Source organism: Pholcus phalangioides, unplaced genomic scaffold (assembly GCF_987345545.1).
Source record: "Pholcus phalangioides strain wild (caught in Gottingen) unplaced genomic scaffold, Ppha-v1.0 ptg000016l_1, whole genome shotgun sequence".
NCBI classification, from domain to species: Eukaryota; Metazoa; Arthropoda; class Arachnida; order Araneae; family Pholcidae; genus Pholcus; species Pholcus phalangioides.
The window spans coordinates 13183014-13208566 of NW_028301609.1; the positions used below are offsets into that span (position 1 = coordinate 13183014).

Here is a 25553-nt window from a genome sequence, read left to right on the forward strand (position 1 = left end):
TAAAAAGTGCGTCATCATTCACTCGCTCATGCACCGCACATGAGCTCAACGACTTTATAACACGTCATTTTTACTTTCGAAATTGAATTGGCGACTAAAACAAAATCCACAAACAAATAAAAAATCAGCCAACGAGTCCCACGAACAAAAAACAAAGCGTAAAATCACCAAAACCAGTAGCACTTTGGCTTGCAGTTTCTGTTCTGTTATACGCCTTGGTAGAGGTTCGATTGGCTGGGAAAGGGGTTGCCACCGGATCGGCGACGGCGGCGAGAAACCACATCCTGCGAGAAAGACAAGAGCACAGTATGCGGACCACGTGACTCTTCATAAGGGGCGCTTTCCCGCTTTCTCTTTCGCCGTTGCGAGATTTAGTTTTATTATTATTTTTTGGCATTCTGTTATGAGCAGACGACGATATGCGAACTGATAAACGAGATATATTAATGAGAAATAATAATATAAAAAAGAACATTCACGAAGGTCAGCGGATAAATCCGTAGTAAAGTCCAAACGACAAGAAAAAAAAAAATGCCATCATCCTCTACCATTTGATGCCTGTGAAAAAAACATCTGAAGAAAGGGGGAAAAAAAAAGGTAAAGATGTGTTTTAATATTAACATTTGTTTCTTCTTAAATATTACGAGGTAGTAGTATTTTTCCTGAGAATGTTATTGAGCCATTTTTATTTGGAAAATTACAATTTTGTAAGTTTTTCTTTTGTGAATGACGCAGTTATTGCGACCATGTGAGCGAGAACCAGACCCAGAAACTTCCATAACGGATATTTTTTTTTTCTTTATTTCTTTCGCCCGCGAGAACGGAAAAAAAAATACCGCGTAATATTTTTTTCTGTTTTTTTTTTAATTACCCGCCTATAGCGGCGGGTTGTTTTTTTTCTTTCTCCCCTGTTCTGTTTTTTCCTGACCGATGTTATTGAATGTTTGAATATCTGTTTAAATAGTCTCGTGTGTGTGTAAAAGGTCTTCTCTCTTTAAAAGGGTTGCGGTTAACGATGATTTCCTGTTGGATATTATTTCCCCCGGATTGCGGAAAATTGCACGTGTTTGTTCTTAGGTTTTGAAATTCAGTAGTGTGTTTTAAATGTCACAAGTAATGGTTATTATACGGCAGTTTGATGCGATTGTTGGAATTGTATCACGTGCATGAATGTAAGTCCATTGTTGTTATTTAAATTGATTACTGTTATTGGTCTTGTTTGTTAAAAATATGGAGTGGGGGTTTTTTTAGTAACAAAGAAAATACACTTATTGACTAATAGCTGGCTATAGCATTTCATGCTATAAATTCACTTTTCGGACCCGGCACAAATTCCCAAACGGGGGCTTCAAAAAATTGAGATCTGGTTGAGACTTTCGAGAATTTGCCTGGTAGGGCCTCAGAAAAATCATTTGGCCCCGGGGGCCCATGATGCTCTTAAGACAGCCCTGCCTGGTGGACCACTGGGCACGCCCGCAGCCTTGCAATGACTTTGTTAGTGATTTTTGAGAATTGGTATGTGAATTCAGGCAATTATAGCTAGGTGTGGGGGGGGGGGGGTTTCCCCCAGAACATCAATTTGCTGAGATTCTCTTCAACACTGCCTTAGGCCCCATTGATGTGAAATGTGTTATGTTTGGTACCCGAGAAAATGGCTTTATACCGAAGTGCCTTCACTGCCGTCTTAACACTTGGGTCTTAAAAAAAAATGTTATTTGGTTGAAATTTTAAGCATGTAGATAGGTGTGGAAGCATTTCTAGTCCAATTAAAGGGCCTCATGAAAAATCACATTGCCCTGGGGGCACAATATTCTTAAGATCGCCCTGAGTGTCCCCTCCCTCTCAGAGAAGTATTATTGTGTTTTAGATGTGCTTTTTTGTAATTTAAAAAAAAAATTCTTTCAATGGGTTATAAATTTTTTCTTTCTAGTAATATGAGTAGGAATGAAGCTTATGTTGTGATTTTGTTTGAAGCTGTGAAAATCAGGAAAAGTTTTTTTGATGATTGTTTTTTGCGGAGAAGTCTTCAAAACTTCTTTTAAACTTGTTTTATACCATTGCTCTTTTTTGTTATAGGATTTTTTTTTTAATGTGTTGTGGCATCCCTAAGCCAACCCGTAGGATCTTGTACTGCATTTGCAGTGCTGTCTTAATGTATGAAATCGCCCGGGCACTTCATGAAAATATCTAGTTGGTGTTTTCGTGAGCGTGCAGATTGGTAGGTGGACATTTCTATCCAGGTAGGGGTTCCAATAAAGTCACTTTGCACAGGTCCCCCCCCCCCCCCCCCATGATGTGCTTGTAGACGACCCTGGGTATTTGTAGCTTCCGGCATCCTTCCAAGGGATAATATGGCAAACTCCGGGACCAGGCCACAGCGAGAGAAAATCTGTCCCCTTATGAATAGCAAGGTTAAATCTGTTTATCACTTCACTCTCCCTACAAAATACTCTTCGTCCCACTCCAAAAGATATTTCTAGTTACGGTCAGGCCCGTCATTTCAATTTTTTCCGGGGGGTCAAAGAACATGTACTCAATGTGCCGGCTAATGTGGGGGGAATGGTGTCAAAATTTTTATTGTGTGGATGACTCATATTTAATCCTAGTTAGTGGGAGGGTTTTCCCCCCTTCCGGTTTCTCAAAGTGAAAGTCTAGGCTCATAAAAGTAAGTACATGGTTGATAATCAATAGAGCTGAAAGAATCTGAAGCATTCAGACTAAAAAAAATTGTGTAGGCGCCTGAAACATTTTGCGGGTTCAACTCTGGTCAAAAGACAATATTTTATTGTCTTGCGCTTTTGTATTTCAATCAATCTTTTAACTAATCATATTGTTAGCTGAAGGTTGTAAAATTAATTTGACTAGCCACCAAATAACTATTATATTAACAAGGTAAGTAAATTAGTTTATTTCATTATGCTTGGCTTCTAGTAAGAATTATAGAACTCTGGCGTACCCAAGTTTTTCCCCCCGATTTGTCCAATTCTGATGACCGTAATGATGCAATGTTTCATTCATTTGTGGTACCAGTAAAGTGAGTATCAAGAGCAAATAAGGATTTTTTTGTGTAATGCGAAGAGTTTTTTGGTTCAACTTTTTTTTAGTTGGACAATAGGTAGGGATGAAAAATGCACATTTGCTAGGGCGGGGCAAATTGCAAAAAAATTAGGTGCCACAAAATTTTACTCTGAAAAAGGGCATAGTGATCAGGGTTTAAGCTAGATAAAAAATTCCTTTCGCAAAAAAGGGAAAATGGGAAGAAAAGCTTTAGCAAAATGCTACAATGCTAATGTAATGATTAATCGTTGGATGTCTACTCGTACCGTACCTCCTGTAGGCATTTTTGCGAAAGTGGTTATCACTTCTTTCACATTCTAAGATTTTCTTTTGCATTTTGCAAAAAATGCTAAGTTGCTCATTACACATTTCCAGATCACTTGAAGGATCCGCTTAACATTCAGAGATATCACTGAAGTGGCTCTGTAGAGGACTTATCAATAGGAAGAATGTTAGTTCAGGTACCCACAAACTAGCGAAAGGTTTTCCTAGTTTTTGGCACACAGCAAAGTAAGATGCCATTAAAAATATTTCATTTTGGAATGACGTTTTTTTTTATGACTTTATAAAGGGTGGTTGATGACGTAAGCATCATTCAATCCTTCCCCCCCCCCCTCGTCAAAAGTCAGCAAACTCAAAGAGCCTCTATTGATGCTGACAATACTTAATGACCCCCCTTTATTTGAACTCGAAGGGGAAATTTCAAAACATACTTTTCTGTACCATGGTCTGAAAGCTAGCCAAATCAATTCCTATAGGGCAGTGGTTCTCAGAATGTGTATCTTAGGGACGTAACGACATGCTGACGTTATTGATTTGTTTCTATTCTCAGTGCTCTTTGAAGTGGGTCTTTCTTGGGATCATATGGATGCAGAATATTTACTGGACTATTCTGGGGAGCCATGGATGAACTATGATTAGGGACATACAGCCGTGGGTTACAAAAGTTTTAGAAGCATTGCCGTGGGGGGGGGGGGGGAAGAGAAATGTTGATTTAAATACAAATTCTGTATTTGGTTATTTATTATAAATTATGTGTCTGAATGTCGATATTTCTAATTTGCACGAGTCAAAGAAAAAAATCTATAACTAAAACCTTCCCCCAACTTTTATTTCAGGACATTATTTTTTTAGGTTTTATTTTTCGTCTCTAAATGAAGATCGAACAAGTAATGACAAGAACCGGGCGGAGACTAGTCGAAGATTTTCTTCTGCCAGCACTGAATGACGGAAGATACGGAGATCGTCTGAAATGGGTTGATAAAGACAACTTGTATTTCAGTATAAAGTGGAGTCATAAGAACGCTGCAAAGTGGTCCCTCGAGGACACTGTTGTATTTCAGGTGAGAAGAATTATTATTATTATTTTTTTTTTTTTTTTTAACAAATTTATCTTTGCATATATGTATATACATTTGTGCGAATGTAAATATTATTTCAGCGAAATTGTTTTTCTGTGTTTCATGAAGTGAAACTTTGTATAAGTTTTTTCGGTTTTGGGAGTTCCACTTCTGTTTTTGGCCGTTGTTTTTCTTCCCTCCTATCTTACTCGAGCTTATCATTTGAAAGTAGTGGTTTTGTTATCATTTTTGTTCTGTTGCGCATGCAGCATGATAAGTGTCAGAAGAGGTTTTGGTATCAGCTCTTTTTTTTTAAGCTTATCTTGTCGTCTTTTTCCCGCAGAAAGAGAAGAATTATCTCTTTCACAATGGCATTTTTTCTTGTTTCAGTGAGAATGATTCGACATAAATTCTAGATAAATGTATAAAGGGAGGTGTTAGTACGATAAAGAAAAGGGGAGGAAGAAAAAAATGATTAAAATCTTCAAAATAAGTCTGAATAAACCATTGTTTCAGATAATATTTCATTGTTTCGAAGTATTTATCTTTAAAAAAGGTCATTTGACCAAATACATTGATTAAATGACAATAACAAGAAATATATCATTCCATGGACGTTTTTACAGGCCTAAGAAGTAATCTAAGTCCTAGTAATCATTGAAAGAGAATGATTACTAGGGCTCAGATTTCTATGTCTTTGCATATTTTTATTTATTTATTTTTTTTGCATATTTCTCTATTTTTATGTGCTAGGGCATATTTTTAAAATTTTTGGAAATATTTTGCACATATTTCATGATTTTCAGTAAAAAGCAAATTTTTCCTCGCTATTCCAATCTCGCTTCAGATTGTTTTTTTTTTTTTTTTTTGCGGCCCCCGCCTCTGACAAGAGCTATTTGGGGCGCGGTAGTGCAGGTCGATAAGATACTCGCCTGAAGTACTAGAGGATGTTTAGAGGTGTCCTGCCCACAGGGCACAGGGGTAAGAACAGAGATGGCGACATGACCTTAGAAGAAAATTGCTACTGCAGGGTGTCCCACATAGAGGAGTTGACGCACCAACCCCTCAGAGTATAAAAAAACAAGCATGCCGTTCGGAATTGGCAATAAATTGAAGGTCTCGTCTAATTAGCCCTTGCGTGCAGAAAATGACCATGGTGCGACAAAAATGATCAAATGACAAGAGCTCCACTAAATGCACTAAAAATGGCACATCATTGCTGATTGGTAAAAAATCTTGAAATTCAGGTTTTTCACTCGATCAGCAATGCACTGAATTATTAGAGCATAAAAATACTAGCCTTTCAGCGACACTGATGTGTGGCTGTAATCTGAATCGGTGTCTGTGATGGTAACTCATGAAAAAAATTGGTAAATGGGGGGGGATTTTTTAGCGTTTGTGGGGAAATGTTTGAGTTTTTATCCCTCAAATAAAAAAAATTATTTATTTATTTACTTATTTACTTTCATGCTTTTCTAAAGCTAAATACACTACTTCGCTCTGTATTTTTACCTATAGATGGCCAGTACATTAATTCTAAATTTGGAGGGAAAAACTTGCTCAAAGGGGAAATTTTTGAGGAAAATTTTAGCTCAATGAGGTTAGTTGGTAAAATAAGGAATTTCTGTTCATACATTAAGTAATGGTTCAAAATAGTTTAGACTACATCAACTTCTCATTATCATATTATTTTGCTAAAAATGTTATTTGAGATAGGAGTAAAAAATTTTTAGAACACATGTTTCGTTTTATAGGACATATTTACAGTTTTTAAGAGCATTAATGCATATTTTATGAAGCATAAAAATCCTGACCCTAATGATTACATACAAATAGAAGTAGTGCTCGGAATAATAGAAATGAAACGCTACAGCCTATGAAAATTTGATTGACAGTAAATTGTATTTTCTGTTGTATTTGGCTTGAGGGATTCGATGTCTATTCTTTTTGAAACATAAAATAAATTGTAGAGAAAGATGTCATCTTAACTTGTTAATATAAGATATGTGGAAAACTGGTTCTTATGCAGAGATGTTATGACTAGGAGATATAAATTCACATTAGCCTCCACACTGGGGCTGAAACCACAGCACTCTTGCGGTCTGGGCAAAGCGAGTGAATGCACCATCACTATGCTATAAAAACAATTAGAAATTTCTTCCTTGAAATGTATATGCTGGACATATTACTGTATGATGAACGGCGACAAGCAATCAGTTAATGGCTTGTAAACAACATCAAGGTCGCCAGAGCACAGCACATATGCAAGGCCTGTTTCTCTCACAGATAAATGGGACATGTGCCCATGACATTGGCTACCTTTAGTGTTTTAGGTGCAAGCCCTCCCCCCTTTTCCCTGTGTATGCCTCAGCATCAAAGACTACATATAAGGGGGGCCCAAAAATTAATATTTGCTCAGAGAGAGTGTGTGTGTGTTAGTTCTGCTGCGTTCGAAAAAGTTCCAAGACTTATATTTTATATTATGACTTATTTAATATTTCATTTCAGTAAGGAATAAAAATTCAAATAGGCTTAGTTGAAATTATGTACGGGAAAATTGGACATTTTTGTAAAAAAGTCTATGGCCAAATAAAGTACATGAAAATACGGGAAATCTGTTATATGGTCATCCTACATATATGAGAACAGACTTTCTGATTTGTATGTAGCATTGCAGTGTTTTTTTTTAAGCAAGACCAGTAAAATACACCAAATACAGTAAAACTCTTCTAACAGACACCCCTCAGATGCAGTCACCTCTTTTATGGTCAAATTATAATTTCCCCGTATAATAGAAGTATGCATTTCACCCTCCCCTTCCCGATAAATGGTCAAACTAAAAACAAAGAAATCTAGTATCACTGTCTGTGCATGTCAGATTCCTTTTCTACTGCACATGCGGGCTCTGAGCGTTTTTTCCATCTGCGCACAGTGACTAAGATCATTGTCCTCCTTCCCCCCCCCCCCTCCATGCTATATCTTTCTTCCTTTATTACAGTGGACTGGATGCGCTTTTGCCTGTGGTGTTTTACGTGGTTGAAAGAGACGGTTCTGAGCTATACGAAACCACACAAAAATATCAATTTCTTTTTCTTTTTTTTTTTGGACTGAAAGCGTTTTCCCCAACCCTTTAATTTTCATTTTTTGAGGGAAAAAATCAACTTTTTTTTTCTATTAACCACGATATGAATGTTTTTAAATTTTGCCTGGAAAAATGTTTGAATTATTTTACTTTCAAAGAGTATGAACCATGTGCTCGCAAACAGCTGTATTACATAACATTATATCAATTATGTTTCTCAGTAAAGGGTTTACTCATTTCTTGCAAGTATGAATGTATTGTCAGTATAGATAGCAAGCAAAGCTGACACCACCGCAAGAAGCTCAAATAACTTTTTCTAATTTATGTTGTGTGGTGGAGTCCCAAAGCAGAATATGCCGAAATGTGCGACGTACGTCGCAGAACAACCAGTGCTGTTGCATAACAATCTGGAAGAATTTTAAGAAAAGAATTTTAAGAAAGGTGCCTCGGCACAACTTTAAGGAAATTTCACATGATTAGTTGAGGTTAAGCAGCATACAAAAAGTATGACTATTAGTACTGAACAAGTAACTAACTAAAGACTGAACATGGTGTAATATAATGTGATTGTACACTCTTCTCAATTGCTATTTACACGCAGGCGGAACAGTTTCAATCTCTAACCAATTGGACTACTGAAAACTTACGGCATGCAGTATAATAAGTATTAAATAATCACAATTAATTTGCATGAAAATACATAATAAATATTAGAGTATTGACATTTGAGAATGGTGACAGAATTAACAATAGTGAGGGAGCTGCCCAGGCTTCCTCAATATGTCAACGAAGTCTATGAGACGGTGATAACAAAGAAAGATCTGCACTAACAGAAGTTCCCAGGTTGACCCTTATTAGCAAAATAAGTAAATAATTATATATTTATAAATAACTCATACACATTAAACTTTATTGGAACGATATTTAACATGATTCATTAAAATAAATAACGACTCGACCCGGTTTTCTCCTGGGGAAGAAACCTAACATCTCTCATGAATTAAGGGTTAATGGTGGTGACAGAACATGTAAAATATGGAAATACGTTACACTGGGCCATTGGTCTTGGTGCTACTGTTGAATATTGGACACCAGAAATGTGCTGGGTATTACGTTCATTTTTTAGATAGTGTGAACAATATGTTAATAATGCATTTATTTCAGTGTTGAAATTATTATTTCGACTAAAAGTTGCACAGTATTAAAATTTCTTTCTATCATTTATAGGACTGGGACAGAATGAAGGGTCATTATCATCCAGAGATAAAGGGTTATTATATGCAGGCCAAGCAGCGTTTCCGGGCGGCCCTGTACAAGCTGAGCACAGTGCGGAAGATTCGCTGTGCAGATAAGCAAACGAAGCTTTACCAACTTGTGCTTGAGAATGATAAGAGAAAGAATCTTGCGTATTACGGTAAATTGGTTGCATAAATTATTTTCTAATTATATCATAATGATTTACGTGGCAATGTTGGATATTTAGAATGATTTTAAATTCTTGTGCATCAATGAATGCAGTTACATTTTCCTCACATGCTAATTGAGTATATTATTTTACTTATGTATAGTGATGAAGCAAAGAGAAGAAGAACGGTTCAGAGAGGGAGGAAATAATTGTCCAGAAGACAGACGAGAAGGCATCCCAACTTCAGTTATTAGGGTCAACGAAAACTACATTCCTTCCAGACCAATGATAACGAGAATCGATCATCAGTATGCTGCCCCAGAGGAGATGAGGCCCAAGTCCCCTACGCCTACAGATGATCTGCTTATGTTCGAAGACTCTATGTCCACGTCAAACAGTTCCATGGATAGTCCCGAAGGTGGCATCATCACCAGCACTAACGAAGTAGAACCTGTGATAGAGGATGTGAAGTACACCCCAGTTATGGTGATGACAAGCCAATCGCCACCTCCCATGATGCTTCTAGTTTCTACTCCTGCACCTTCTCTGCCACCGTCGCCTCCTAACAATCCTCCTCCTCCAGTCGTTGCCAAAGTTGTTCCAAAGGTAGAAATCAAAACAGAGGTCGTCAGTCGTCCACCTCAGCCTCATATTCCTGTGCAAGCCTTACCGCAGTCTCCAAAATCTGCTGCAACTCAACCACAGTCTCCAAAATCTGCTGCAACTCAAGCGCAAATTACAAAATCTGTGGCAACTCAAGCGCAAATTACAAAATCTGTGGCAACTCAACCACAGATTCCAAAATCTTCTGCAACTCGACCACAGACTCCAAAATCTACGGCAACTCTACCGCTGTATTACTCAGAGATTACTCCAATGTATCCAATTACTGTACAAGTAAGTGTAATGTAATATTATCTTGATAGTGTCATAAGTAGATCAAATTGCTATTCAAAACTATTTTTTTGTGTGCTTGAGTCTTAGCTGCCGAGTCTTCTGGATTTCTTTTCCATCTCCCAGACTCCCAAAAAATTTGTGTACGGCCCAAATTTTGACCCTGATGAAATAAAGAAAAAAAAACTTGATTCAAGAATTTACCTGTAGAAAGCCTGTGTTGCCCTTGTGCCATTCATAGCTGCCATGTTTTGGGTTTTTTTTACGATTCTTCTAAATCTACTCTATCCCATAGAACTCCTGAAAAATTCTTATACCTCTCGAATTTCATCTGTGATTGGGAAAATCCCCACTTTTGGGGCAAGAATTATTCCCAAAAAATTTACTTGGAAAAAAAGGTTGTTGCTTTCTATTTTTCAATCCCCGAAATGATGTCACAAGTGTAATGCAAATTACTGGCATTGTATCAAATCGCAAAAAAAAAAAAAAAAAATTCTGAGATGGAAAGACAAAATTCACTAAATAGCCAGTCAATTTTGGCCTTCGACATCTGAAATTGGCAAGATGATCTGTATCTGCTTCCACCATATGCCCTATTCCGTCTGTGTGTCCCGTTTTGGGGGGCAATTTTTTTTGTTGGCGAGATTTGAATAGCAATGATGGGTAATTTAACCTACTCAATGGCAATGATTGCTGATGGCTTGCATTAATGCAGTGTTTTCTGCTGGGGGAAAAATCCTTATGATTTCACTTTTATTAATGGAAAATCCCTGTATTTTTCAAAAATCTTTTATATTTACTTTGGTATGGACTTTGTATCCGTGTGATAACCTTCCCTAATTCTAATTCTCAGCATCTATGCCGTACGTCTCAGTTGGTCTGTTTTTTCCTGGCAATAGGAGCGTAGTGATGACAGATAATTCAGCCAATTTTTTGATAATTGGTACATACTTTGCACCAATTAGCTTTGATTAGCGCTTATGTTTTTCCTAAGCGGAAACATTTTTAGTATTTTTTTTTTTTTTCGTTTCATTGATAAATTCTTACTTTGTATTGAAAAAATCTTTTTTACATTTGCACAGTTTTCGTGTAAAATTTGAATCCACACAAACACAAATATTTAGCTAATTTCCATTCTTTAAAGTTGGCGGCTATAGTGTGTCCCCCATCAAAAAGGACGTCACATACACAAAGTAAATTGTCGCCACTGTTCTAGATCTTCAAGAAATGTTTCATCTCTGTGAGAAAAAAACACTGAATTGGCCAAACAGTGAGTGTCAGTTCACCCTACACCATTCAACCTTTTTCCAGTCACAAGCACTGCCTTTAGCCCATCATCAATAGAAGAGCAGGGATATGGGAAGTTCAACATACGAATGCGTGAAATGACAATAATTTCAATCCTTGAATGCAATTCCTCTGAGGTGTTTAGTTTGAACATTGATCAAGTGCTTGTGAGCGAGCATCAAGCACTCTTGGTACTTAAGGGAGCATCATGGTGCTCGCAAGCAATGGGTTGAAGATGCCTGCCCTGCAGTCATATTGGCTAGATAGCATGTGTCCATGATGACCATATATCTCAAATTTTTGGCTAAATGGCAATATTTTTTAGTGCAGCAATGACAGGATATTCACCCTGTTTGGTGATTTTGCACTAATTGGTAATGTATAGCGCACATTTTTTCCCCTGGGGAAAAAATCCCTATTTATCTTCCCCCTATTTTTCAAAGGTGGCAGCCATGGTTTGTCTGATTCTATTTCCTTTCATTTGATTTAGAATTGAATATAAAAGTAAGATGTGGTATAATTTGTAGATTTATGTTAATGTGGTGCATGTCTTCGCAGATTGTGAAAAAGCAGCAAATGGAAGCTCGTCCTGTTCCTATGGAGTACACTGAAGGTGCCTTGAACCTCTCCAAAAAGCCAGATGATAGTCATTCGAAGCTGAGTCTTTCAGTATCTGCGAGGTAGGTTCTGTTTGCCATTTCATTAATCTAGGCTATCTAGGAAACAACAAAATAGTCTGTTTGATAATTTTATTTACTGAAAGAACGTTCATGATCTATTAACTATTAACATAAAGCTGGTGTTATACTTTGAAGTATCAAATTAGTAAAAACATATAGCAGTTAGATCTACCTCATCCTTCTGCAAAATTATGGCACTTTTGACTGCGGGAACCTCCTGAACCAACACATATATTGTTCGTTCTTAAGAATTTTTTTTAATGAGATTTGAATGTGTCATGGAAACTTGAGGGAGTTGTAGCATCATAAGTGCTCATGCTCAAACGCTTCCATATCTATGTGAGAATTTCAAATACAGTTCAGCATTCTAAATATCTGATGAATACTGCTACATAGATAGATAGATAGATAAGGACCAAACATCTCCCTTGGGCTGATCTCCATTGCTGCTGCACATATAAGCTTTTCTATTACCGATGTGAGCTTTTTGATTAATCCTAATTAAATACTTGGTACTATCAGTTTCGATTGAATCGAGATACATCAAAGAATGAGAAATAGTCAGTTTTTAAACTCTGGCAACCATTTCGCCTCTCAGGGCTAAATTTTTCAAACTTATTTCTTCTCACTGTGCTTATGTTGAAGTTTGACCATTAAAAATCACTGTGGCCAAAATTATCTTTCATATAAGTTTGGTTAAATTTTTTTTACCATTAAAGTGGAAAGAAATAATTTAATTTTACGGGTTCCCACCATGTTCCTACGAGAGATCCCACCACTAAAACGCCGTTTGTAATTTCATTGCAGGTGACACAATGTGCTACTGGTTGTTTGCATGCCGACCAATAGCATAAGAAGCGATTGATTCGTGGTCGAAATATCTTGGAAAGCCATTTGCGTGCCATTCTAATCGATGCGGCAAAGCTCGATCGGGCTGGTCTCTTGGTCAGGATGGTTCCCGCATAGTAGAGCAATCCTTGTTAAATTTTTTTAAAATTAAGTTTATGTTAGAGCATATTGATTAGTCAATAATTAATGTATGAAAAAGCAATGGGAATATTTTTACATTGTAATTATTTTGCTTACTGGTTTGATAACCATGGGATCGATTTGTGGCTCAGTATGCATTATTTAGCTTTAAGTAAACCAAAGTGTGTATATATATATATTCTTGAGTGCTATATGTGTGTTTTTGTGTATGTGCTTCTATAATCAGTGGCATATCTTGATAAGTGGGACAATGAAGCCTATTGTCCTCAAATTATAGAAGTCCTGTTACACAGATGATTTTTTTTCTATAAATTTGGACTCAATGGGGGAGGGGTTTCCTTGGAACTGTGTACCGAGCCCTAAATAGAGGCTGAAAAAGACATATTTTCATAGTCATTTAAACCCATCAACAATCCCGGAGGCTTACCATTTTATACCCATACCAATGATTGCGAAGAATGATGAGAGACTCTCCGCATTGTTTTAGGAGAAAAGGGAAATTTTGGTGCCAGTTCCGTGAACAAAAAACTTGTTTTATGCAGTTTTTCCCAGAGAAAAATATGCTTGGCTCCTAAGAAATTTGGTTGCTACTTAAATTTTTCTTCGATTTGTCAAGCTCTTTAGGGAGTAAGCTAGCTGTTGACAAGAAATGTTCAAACAAACATGCGATGGGAACAGAAGCTGGACCTGATTTCTTCATGTGCAAGATGGGCATTTGTTGTCCAGGGCCCAATAATCTCGGGGCACCCTTATTTTCTAATTGACTGCAAAATACCTGTTGCTATATTTGTGTATTTTTTCATGTTTTTAATATATTTCTGCATGTTTATTTTTTGTTACATGTGGTGATTATTGATTTTTTTTTTCATTTTTCGATGTGCTTTTTTTTCATCCCTAAAGGCATAACAAAGAAAGTTATTTAAATGCACTTGGCCTACAACGTGCTGTGAAAATAGAAACGCAGCTCCTCCCACCCTCAAAAATAAAGCAAGAAATCAAAGAGGACATCAATTATTACTAACACGTTGAATTTGGAAAGAGTCGTTGCGTTTTTTAAAAGTAGCGAAGGGTAACATACATGATTTTTTGAAACGAGAAACTTTTTCTACTACAAGAAAGGAAACTAGACATTTCTGAAACTGCTTTAAGACTAACTAAAGGTAGCCTTAGCATGTGCATGTATGTATGCACATGAGCGATGCTTTTATCTGCAGTCGAATGAGCGTATCCCTCGTTGTATTCTAACAGTTGGCATTTCGTTTTATTTCATTGAATCTTGTTGCTTAATTTATATATATAGCTATTTAAATTGATAATATCGACAGGTGTATTTTTCAGTCGATATATGTTGTGAATTGTGGAGCAAATTTTGTGAGGGGAAAAAACTAGAAAAACAAATCAATCGAAATATTATATATTGATCGCTAACAAACTTTTTACTGAAAATTGATTTTTTTCTCTCTCTTATGAAATGTTTCAAATGATATTATTTTTAAAATTTATATTTCATTGTTAGATTTTCTGAACTTTGATTTAGATTTGCCGATTCCTTTTACAGTTATAATATCTATCATAATGTTTTATATATCTATATTATAATGTCTTGTAATTCATACATGATCGTGGCCTGCAGTGGGAATAACTTATAACTGTTTTTCTTCCTATAAATTTCATGAAATTTGTAGTCAATGAGAATAATTGTATCTCGAGAGGCATTCATTTATGGTGTTATTTGACTTTCGGTTGGAAAATCTGTCTGAATATCGTCCTGAAAATTGATTGATTCAGTAATTTGTTAACACTTTTGCCGTCGGTTATATAAACAATTATAAATCGTTTACAGTGAAACCTCTGGATGACAGGACATGCTTTTAACACCCAGATATTTCTTCTCAAAGTGGACTTGTCCAAGTTTTGACTAATATTTTTTTCTCGTGTGGGGCTTACACCTGCCTTTTGAGTTCCACCCCCCCTCTGTTGAGAGCTTCCCTACCATTCACAAAAGCCTCAAACATACCCATACTCCTTACCTGGGCTATCTTCGGCTGTTTAAGGATTAAATGGAGGTTTCACTATAGTGTGACATCTACAGGTGTATTAAAAAATAACTAAGGCTGGTATTATACTATAACAGTTTGATAAAATCCCTTTTATAAAACTTAAAATATCCAATCAATGAAGCTGATGTTACATTCCAGCAAATGCAACCGATAAGCTCATTGGTTGAATTTTTCAAGTTTTATAAAATGACATTTAGAAAACTTTTATAGTGTAATACTGGCGTAAGGCTGAGATTACACTATAAAAGTTTGATAAAAGATCTTTTATAAAACTTGGAAAAACAACCAATAAGTCTATTGATTTACGTTTGCTCGAATATGATTTGACAAACTTTTATAGTGTAATACCGGCCTGACATTGGGTCCGACATCAAAATTCTATCACAAATGGTTGACGGAAAAAGAATGTTTATTATTGGCAGTCAATTTTTGTTTAATATTTTGAGATGATCAATTGCACCCCATATACATTGAAAGTCTGTTATAGCGAGGGTTACCAGACATCTGTATTTACTATGGACAGTCTGTATTTAAAAAATTTATATATGCACATTAAAAACCATCTATATCAGGGCTTGACAAATCAAAAAAAGAATTAGGCACCAGCCAAATTTCTTGGGAGCCAAGCATGTTTTTTTGCTCAAGAAAAATGGTCCAAATTATTGTTTTCTTGACTTTTCGGGACTTTCTCATGTTGAAAGACACACTGTCATAAAATCAGAAAAATTTGTACCATACTCCTATGTAGCAGTTGCATATAAAAAAATTTAGACGCAATATCAATTTTCTAGTCACCATGGCAACTGAGTGCCTAGGATTTGTCAAGCCTTAATCTATATTAACTGATTTCAAATTGTTGTTAGAAAAAACTACATTATAATTCAAATCTGCCATTGTATGACAAGAAGCGTGAGGGGCGTAGGTGTGACGTGACATTAATTATGCATATGGGGACCACCCATGCGGTTTTTGGTCCGGATTTAGTACACATTTGGTATTGCTTTTAGTAAAGACATAATGTCAGATTTCTTGGCAACAATTAGCTGAATGTTTTTGCTGACATTAAGGTCACAGAATTTAATAGTAATTAAATATCCAGCCTAGTTTAATAGTCATTTGCAAATATTTGCATCCAATGTTTGCCTCTCTTCCCCTATCTGCTGCAACAAAGCGCCAGAGGCATAGGCCAAGTACCCAATGGTCCTTGGTAAATATTTACATCTAGAGCGTTCTCTGTTGTGACTGTTGGTGTCCTTCAACCAGATGATCATTGTCAATGGTGGAGCAGCAACACTTCTTGCTCATGACCAACCTCGGAAGGTTTTGGACCAGGCTGGACACAAGTATGGCTTAAGATATAGTCGATCAATACGGTGCATATTTTATTATGTGAAAGTGCGGTAACCCTAGCTATAACAAAAGCATACAACAATGCGGGGAAAATATATATTGTACAAGCAATAAGTATCCTAGCAAGTTACTCAGGATTTCCAGATCATCATGATTAATTGTATGTCCGAATTTGAATTGAACGAGCAAAAAAAATGGTCTTATTAAATCGTTTCCGTTTAATATGCATTTTAGATAATGTTCGGTACAACAACAACATAAGAGATGTTTGTTATGAAATTTGGGGTGAAATAAAATTTTCCGTTAGTAACACTGGATTATAGCTTTATGAGTACATTATAAAATGGCTCACTACACCAGTTTTTCGACAACTTGTGTTTCGATAAACTCCAAAAATAATTCTGAACTATACACTATTAATAATCTGAGAAAAAATTATCTTTTTTTAGCGTAGATGCATTTGAGATCATGGTGTATGTTATAAAGACGTTTTACTATGTATTACAATGACTTTTTTCCCCTTGAGTGGACATTTAGTATTACTGGCAGCTGCGTATTAGCATTTCTGTGTACATTTATAAAATTAGAATTGAAATAGGAATTTTATCGTCCATGTTCGAAGTATAGTGCCTTTGCAAATTCGTTGTGCTAGAAGTTTATGCCCACTTTGTGAAGATTCTAGACTTCAAACTCGGACTGTAACATGCATATTTTTTATGATTAAACCTCAAGTCATTGCTGGACAACATCATTTAACTGCATTTTTTTTCGCCTAAAAAAATCATAATACCTCAGACCAGATGGGTGCACAACCTTTTCAGTCTGCGGGCCAAATATATGGTATTTCTACCGCCGCCATTTGCAGTTAAACTTGGAATAAAGGTGACCATGTGACCCATATATTTTACAGGATGTTCTCGTAATTTTGGTCGTTCCAACTTTTCTACAAGAATGCCCAAATTTTCGAAGAATCTTATTTGAATTTCTATTTTCTTTACTAAAATCGAGAATTAAGATTATAAATTATATCACGTTGATAATTATCACTCTGGCTATCATAATTAACTATAGTCAGATAAATATATTCATTTCACATATTTGTTAAGTATGTGTGGTTTTTCTATATTGAATTGCATTTTAATCAATAGTGAGTTGCTGTAGACCTCCATTTCTTGCCATTGGACAATTTTTTGTCTATAATTGGCTACTTTACTCCTGACAATTTTTTGGCTACATTTGGCAGCTCGTCTGATAATTTTTTTGGCCATAACTGGCAATTTTATTTCCCTTTGACAATTTATTTTTTGGTGACAATTTCCAGTGGACCATATGGAATCAGATTTCCTTGTATTACATGAAGGAATTACGAGCAGCCTTTTACCAATATTTTTTTACCCTCAACACCTTTCGCAGGCCAGATGAAACCCCCTTAGCAGGCTGGAGGTTGTGTACCCCTGCCTCAGACCATAAGTATTTCTTTCCGCTGTTGGTTGTATTATGTAATGATGTGACCGTACATTATGATTTGAGACAGCGACTTTTTTTTTGTAGTGTGTGCAATTATTTACCTACAATCAACGATTCTCAAATGAAATCAGTTCGTTGAAATTTCGAGATCTGGCGAGGAAAGATTTTTTTTAATTATTTTTTTTCTACATTGGAAATTATGTATACACACATATATATGTATATAACATAACAAGTAATGGACAATGATTAATATTTAAGTTTCTTTTACATAATCAAGGTTTTTTAAGCATATACATTAACGTTTCTTTTTTTTTTTTTTTTTGAGACATGAATTTACATACAAATAATCTTCATATATTTATGGAATGTTTTGTCGAAATGAGGAATATCTAGTTGAAAAAAAAATGTATAGTGTGTCATTATTCTTTGTTTTCGTTGTAGTGAATGTCCAAACTTTGTGTTTTTTCTCTGTAGAAGTCAATCAATTTTGAGCAAACGGGTCTTTTTCTTTGTAAATGTGTATATGTATATGCTTATTTATCGTACTTTTTCTCTCAGAGTTTCGTGAATATGAAGCCTTGTAGCTGTTCTGAGATTACAAATTTATTGCTTGTATCGCAGGTTTTCAAAATCTGCTGTAGCTTCATGAAAATCTGCATGGGATTTCCCACGCTCACAAGGAGCTATGTTATTAGAAAGGTAGTGCCTAAAAAAACCTTATTAATGAGTAATTTTTAAAAATTCAGAGGTACTTGGGCATCTCTTGGCGAACACATTGTTTCTAAGGATGCCTTTCACAGTCTGATAACCGTCACTCCCCCCCCCCCCCCCCCCCCCTTCTGACTGATCCAGCTCTGGAAAGCCGTATTGCCCACTTTGAGAGATGCTAGACAACATTAAATAATATTTAAACATAGTCTTCCAAAAGTTAAGCACGCTGTGGCTTATATACGTATAACATAACGCCACCATTTTAACTCAAGTGCATAGTCTCGTGGGCTTTTGATGCACAATGCTGGCAGATATTGTCCTACCAAGGGATGCTGCAACCATGGATGTAACAGTTGTGGAGGCCGCTCGTTGATTATTCTTGACTATAGCATTATGTCATCAAGGAGGGGGTTTGAAGTCTTCGGTTGACCAGACATCACTGAGCCACGCTGAATTAAGAAGCGACCTCCACATCCATGGTTGTAGCGTCACTTTGTAAGACTATCTGCCATTACTGTGCATCAAAGGCTCCACATGAAGGGACTGTATGCCAGAGTACCATGTGTTTTGAGTGTTATCGTGTTTGTTTCGAGTGCAAGTGTCTTCTTAGATCTTGAGGAGCATGAGATTCTTAACAGTTTGCCAGACATTATTTTTTGTATTTGAACGTGGCAGTTTTAAGAGGGCCTTTATACTTGTTGATCTTAACATTTTTTTCTTCCCTTTTCTCTGATTATACTGTGAGACCTGTACGAAATGGAATGTCAAGACACTGACATAATATTCTGTTTTATAAAGGTGCATTTTAACGCACCTTAATCATCGAACAGAGTATCTTTCGATTCTATTCAAGACAGGTTTCAGTCTCATACAGTGTTCATCTTACACAGGTTTTACTGTATTTAAAAACTCACTAACCGTCCAATCCAGAGGGGCAAGATTAAAGCAGTGTCATTACATTTTTGAGCCATCTCGTTCTTAACTTTTAGAAGCCAGTAAGTGTATATGTTACTGCCAAAGCCCAAAGTTGGCCAGCTCGCGAACTTGCCAGGTCAATCGGACCAGCCAATGTCCATAATTCAGGTTTTTGCCGATCCCCCTATATATGGATCCGTATGATTCGTGGCCATTGCCACGTTGGCGTATTTTTTTTTGTGTGATAAATATGGTCATTTATAATTAGCGATGGTTACCTCTAAGTTATGGTTGGCTATGGCAAACCTAATGATAATACTCTGAGAGACATAGGCGAAAGATTTGCATATATGTGGATATGTTACAGCTGATGTCTGAAGTGGCACATCTTCGCAAAGTGGTCAGTGCTTGAAGTTTAGGCAGCATGTGAAGTGCCCGGCCTCTTTGTGTGATGATGCTATCTGTAGGACTTCTATGTGTAACATAGAGGGTGGTCTTATACTAACTTTGCTGATTTATGACGCCCTTAGCAGCCATGCTTATACTTGTCGATCCCATCGACAATATAATAATGATTTTCCTCGATTTTTAACAAACAAAAATTTTGGATTCGCTAAATTGGGAGTTGACTATCTATGAATCACTTCGCAATACATAAAACTGAGCGTTGCCATTTTAATTTTTTCACTGTAAGTGCAAGAGCTGGGTTTTTGTTTCTCTTCTTGTGTGCATACTCTGAGACATCTATATCTTGAATTTCATTAGCATTCATTGATTTTTGCGGCCGCTAGGGGCTTGTATATTGGCAAAGTTATATTTTATTACCACTCTGTATATATATAACATGTTATTTTCGAGATTTCTGAGTGTCAATTGCTATTTCATTATGAATTTATGTACATATATATTTTGTGTGGAAATATTTTTTTTTGTTGTTGAGTGTATTCATGTTCATTTCGAGTATATATGCCTTCTTGTGGATCTTGAGAGGGAGCATGAGATTCTTAACGATTCGTATTCGAACATGACAGTCTTAACAGGGGGGGCGTGTTTACCTCCCCCAATTCTCCGATTATATTTGTGTGTGTAATCGGGGGTATACATTCTATTTACAGTTTTTTCTTTTTCCGCCTCGTGTTACATATGTGTATATAAATATATATAGTCGTGCCTTGCTTTAAAAAAAATGCTGAAATATTTTTCATTGTTATATTGAATTTTCGCAATAGAAGTTGTATCGTAGGGATAAAGAGAAGTTTTCTTCTTCAATCTGTGTGTGCGGATGATAATGATTTTGAAAAAGAAAAGAAAAAAAACGCAGGTTCGATATTAGTTTGTAAACGATTTGCGATTATTTTTCTTTTTTGCAAAATAAATTTGCATGAAATGAAATTTTTTGTCTTTTCTTATACAAATACAAATACAACGCCACAACAGGCAAATTGCCCAACAAGGTGGCTGACTTAAGAACATCATGGATCCCCGAGCCCCTACCTACTACTGCTACACCACACATGCACCACCCCCCCCCCCGCGCGCGCGGAACCCCCCAACGAATCGGTACATGAGGGAATGTGCGTGTACGTGTAGTGCAACCTGACGTAAAGTTTGTTTCTGTGCAATGCTTGTTATGTGTAGTGCTGTCATCTGCCCCCAGTTTTACTTACTATGAGTGAAGTGTTATGGTTGAATGATTTATCGTTGTAGGACTGTTGCTCTCTGTGGCGAGACTTTTTAACGGGGAGATCGGCTCGCATTTGCGCCTTGAAGTTGGGAACCACAGAAAACCAACTTCAGCCGACCACCACTGTGGGGTTCGAACCCGGATTCTCGCATCACGAGTCCGGCACTATAACCACTCGACCACCACAGCGGCAAGAAACTGGAACAAAGTATTTTCAAAAGTGCGAGTAGAATTATTATTAGTGGTCTTCATCGTCCCCCCCCCTTTTATTTGACGGCATGCCGGGAAACATTGAGGGAGACCAACATGGACCATACTGCAACATCCAAAAAGCTCGTGTCCCTCGATTTTTACTGCATGCCAACGCTAATGCTGGAGGAATACTTGTCAATTTTGATTCACAAGATTTGTTCAAAAAGTATCTGACCATAATTTTTCGTGTGTAGTAAACCAATGAAGCTAAAGAGGTGGGGTTTGGTGCATGTATGTAAGCAATCCTAGAGTGCACATGCTTGCATTTTTACCTGCCTGTAGATGCTTTGAGACCGGACACAACCTACTTCTTATCTCAGATTTGTGAGTAATCAGGGGTATATATTCTATTTACAGTTTTTCTTTTTTCCGCCTCGTGTTACATATGTGTATTTAAATATTGAAACGTTCCTGAAGGATGGGTGTATCCGGAAAGTTTTATTATAAACAACAAAAACGTCACCTCTAAACAAGATGATGGTGTATAATCCATCCCATGTAATGCAGCGATTCCTAACATGGGCGATGGAATGTCCCGGGGGCAATAGAAGCTATGGATTAGATTGTGATGGGAGAAAAAATTTCTGAAGAAGGGGGCGATATATATTATATAATGCCATAACGAATCTAGCAATCACTTAATCGAATGATTGTCAATAATGAATATAAAATTTCGAATCGCAGTGAATCAACTATATATATATAACCACTTATCAAATAAAACTTACAGTTCTTCAAAGTCCAGTGTGATTGGATTTTGATTAATTTACTGCATACAAAAATCAATACAATATATTATTTACGACCGTATTCACCAACAGTTTAAACTAATCGCAGGTGAAAGGATTGAAGATTGAAACGGATTGGTTAAATTGAGGATTTTAACCAATCTGTGCCGATCGCTAATCATTTAACTTGCGATTGTAGTTTAAACTGTGTTGGTGAATACAGCCGTTAGTATTTTATAAGCAATAATAATAGTTAAATATCAACTGTTAAAATTTCGAGATAAATTTATGTGTGGTAAAAGGAACGTTAGTAAAACTCAAAGTGTGTGACTTGAGTCACAGTCAGCCATCCTTAATCTCTGGTGAATTCAACCATAACATGATATTAAGGACGACTACAAATTGCAAGTGTTACTAACTTTAATTTACCATACGCAAATAACAACTGTTGAAATTTCATAGCAAACTTGATATTTTAACTAATAATATAATATATCTATAAAGTATTAAAACTAATATCATGTCGTATTGCTTTTTCATGAGGCACATTAATCAAAATTCAGTTGCTAATTTCAAACGGAAGAATTGTAAGTTTTATTTGATAGGTGGCGAGAAGGGGTTCTACTTTATTGATGTCTTTCTCTCATGTGATATAATATAGAATACAGTATTATATAATTGCTTACAATATTTTCTAGAAAGCATATTTTTTGCTGATGAAACATTTTTACACGTTCATTGGTTATGGGCAAAAGTGCTTAACAGCCGTATTCACCGACACCGTTTAAACTACAACCGTAAGTGAAAGGAGGCGAGATCGAAATGGATTGGTTAAATTCAGGATTTTAACCAATCTGTGTCGATCTCTGATCCTTTAACCTGCGATTGTAGTTTAAACCGTGTCGGTGAATAGTGAATACAGCCGTTAGAAAGGCACCTTTTTTTTTCATGGTGAATAAGTTTACAAAATATGGCCGTTTAAAGAGTCTGAGAATACTTCCGTGAGAGCAGAGTTTTGCTGTGCAGAAAAAAATTCCCTATATTGCATAAGGCAGCATGTTATTTTATCATTCCGCACAGACACATCAAAATTCTGTGAGTAAAGGGACAGATCTGTGCAGATGAAACAAAAGGTAATGTGCCGCCCATCTGGAAAAAAAAGTTAAAGGGCCCATTTTTCATGTTGGACTAAAATTCTCTTTTTTCCCGCAAGCATCTCTGTGCTCATCGCACCCCCTCCATCCTAGAGGCCCCCCACCCCACAAGACAGAACTTTGTTGGGGCCTCCTGTATAGTGAATTTATAGTGTAAAAAAAGTGAGATTTGTCCCTCGCCCCATGCTAGAGCCCTACCCTTGTAGAGGGTCATAGTGCTCACTTAAACCATTGAGGATAGATGGTTGATTTTATACCCAGGAGAGAGATTCGCAGACAATTCAGACGAACACCCTATGATTCAATGATTATTATTAAATAATACTGAAATAATCATGATGATTATTTCAGTTAAAGCCATATATCAGAGTTCTTGTGCGGGTGCTTTTCTTCTGGTGATGGTTATAATCAAAGCTCTCGATTCCTAAATATGCCTCCCAACAGGCTGACTGGGCTGTTGGCCACTCGAGAAAGGTTGAAGACCGCTATTCTACCGACTACTAATAACTAGTAGTCTTTGGACAGCTTACTGGTGTTGTCATCTGTCTTCCATATCTTGAAGTGAAAATGACAAATATACTGGAATTTTTCCATGTTATGTGAGTATTATGTTGCAGAGAGACCAGCTCTCATTTGCAACACTGCCTACCCTCTTTACCCCACAATGGGATGGATGGAGGGGGTCCAACACGATGCCCCACACGACCACAATGGCAAACTGCGTCTAAAGACTACTCACTCTCGTACCACACAAAAAGTAGGGGATGGTGATTGAGTATAAATTTTTGCTTCTAGTTGCTACCTTGAATATGAAATATTCAAGCATTTGCCCTTATCACTTCAAAATATAGGGGTGGGGGGAGACAGATGGCAGCACCACAGCAAGAACACAAAGCAAACAACTGTGACAGTGTAAATACGTTAGAGGCCACACATACACTCGGAACACAGATTCTGGCATGCACCGAATCCCCCGAGGTGCATATACTGTTCAGTTGCAGTAGTGTGAAAGCAGGTATTTTTTGTGTCGTGCAAGAAAACTGATGGACGTGTTTGGAAATCCTGCCATTTTCATCACAGAGCATGATACAACATTCTAAGAAACCTTGATATAGTCAGGACCAATTATGCTCTAGATTAGTAGTTCTCAACTTGAGGCCATATCGCCCCCCGCCATCCAGCGATATTCTAAGGGGGTCACTGGTGAAAATCAGATGAAAGGGGGAGCCACGACAAGTTGTGAGGGCCCCCCGCCCCCAGAGAGCTGTGGGGAGATAAAGCGTCCAAGTGGAATATGGGGTGGAAAAAAAATTTCACTAATGTACTTCCAGAATAAAGCAGAGTTGTTCATAGAAACCAGGGCTAGCTTTCTTAACCCATGGGCCAATTCAGACATAGTCCAGGGTCTCATGTCCATAGGGAACCTAGATGAGATCTGGTACTATCATTTTCAAGTGTGTTACTTCTGTTATTTCCAGTTAATTATGGGGGGGGGGGGTCAGAACATTACTTTGCTCAAGAACTCATGATGTTGAGACGGTCACAATAGAGCCCCCCAAAACTGTAGCCCAGGGTCATAGGTGCCAGAACTTTCACTTATTAATGAATATACGATGCAACGCACCTTTCCCTCTTCTGCGCAAGGGTCCCGGAAGACTGGCAACTTTTAGACATGACCCCCCCCCCCCCTTAATGCTTCCTTCATGTCTGCACCACTGCCCAACTTAGTGATTGACACAGGATAATGTGCTGGAAGAGGCCATTTATCATCCCTCTCGAGGTTGGTTGGATCGAAACCCCTATTTTATGGCCAAATAATTTCCCAGTGTATAATAAAACTGATTTTCAAACCCCTGATTAACGATCACCCTCTTTCACAGACAAATTTTTTTTGTCCGCAAGAGAGGTTTTAGAGTATTTAACCAAGAAAATACCCATGTGTCATATCCATTCGGCACACTAAAAGTGTAAAAGAAATGCACACCCTGTATTGGGCCGCGGAGTCAGCTGATGTGGCCTGCTACCTCAAACATAATTTTTTAAAAATGAACTGAGCAGTGCATAAACAGATAACTTAAGTGTAGTTTCACATCCTTGAGTGAACGTGGCACATCTCCAGATCACTCACAACCAATGACACATTTCTAAATCACTTGTGAGTGAGCTGTGGCACATTCCCGGATCGCTTAAGTGACCACAGTTCTAGAGCACTTAATCAGTCTGTGGCACATATTCAGGTCACTCAAGTGACCCATGGTGTTGTTCCACATCACTTTTCTAGATCACTCGTGACCTGCGGCACAATTCCAGAACACTTCAGTGCTATTCCAGATCATTTAATTAAGTAGCCCGCAACACATTTTCAAACCAATGAAGTTTCCAGCACTCTCATATAAGTTGACCCCTTCAGCTAGGTACTACCCCAATCCCCTATCCAAGTATGCTGCCAATTCATAGAAAACATACCTTATTAACATTATAAACATTTTGAGGG

At 37.1% G+C, this 25553-nt stretch overlaps 1 protein-coding gene across 3 annotated transcripts; it reads left to right on the plus strand.

Moving 5' to 3' along the window:
* The first annotated feature begins 302 nt into the window (after positions 1 to 302).
* Positions 303 to 20633, plus strand: LOC149075088 (uncharacterized). Of its 3 annotated transcripts, none has more exons than XM_089245649.1 (6): positions 303 to 597; positions 4176 to 4400; positions 8707 to 8893; positions 9048 to 9781; positions 11624 to 11745; positions 13636 to 20633. In XM_089245649.1, exons 2-6 carry the CDS (start codon positions 4212 to 4214, stop codon positions 13754 to 13756), a joined length of 1353 nt encoding a protein of 450 aa, XP_089101775.1. In that variant the 5' UTR covers positions 303 to 597; positions 4176 to 4211; the 3' UTR covers positions 13757 to 20633. The 3 variants fall into 3 exon arrangements, with proteins under 3 accessions (XP_089101775.1, XP_089101777.1, XP_089101776.1); XM_089245651.1 differs by lacking the exon at positions 13636 to 20633 and adding an exon at positions 12553 to 13629; XM_089245650.1 differs by lacking the exon at positions 303 to 597 and adding an exon at positions 984 to 1172.
* The last annotated feature ends 4920 nt before the right edge of the window (positions 20634 to 25553 follow it).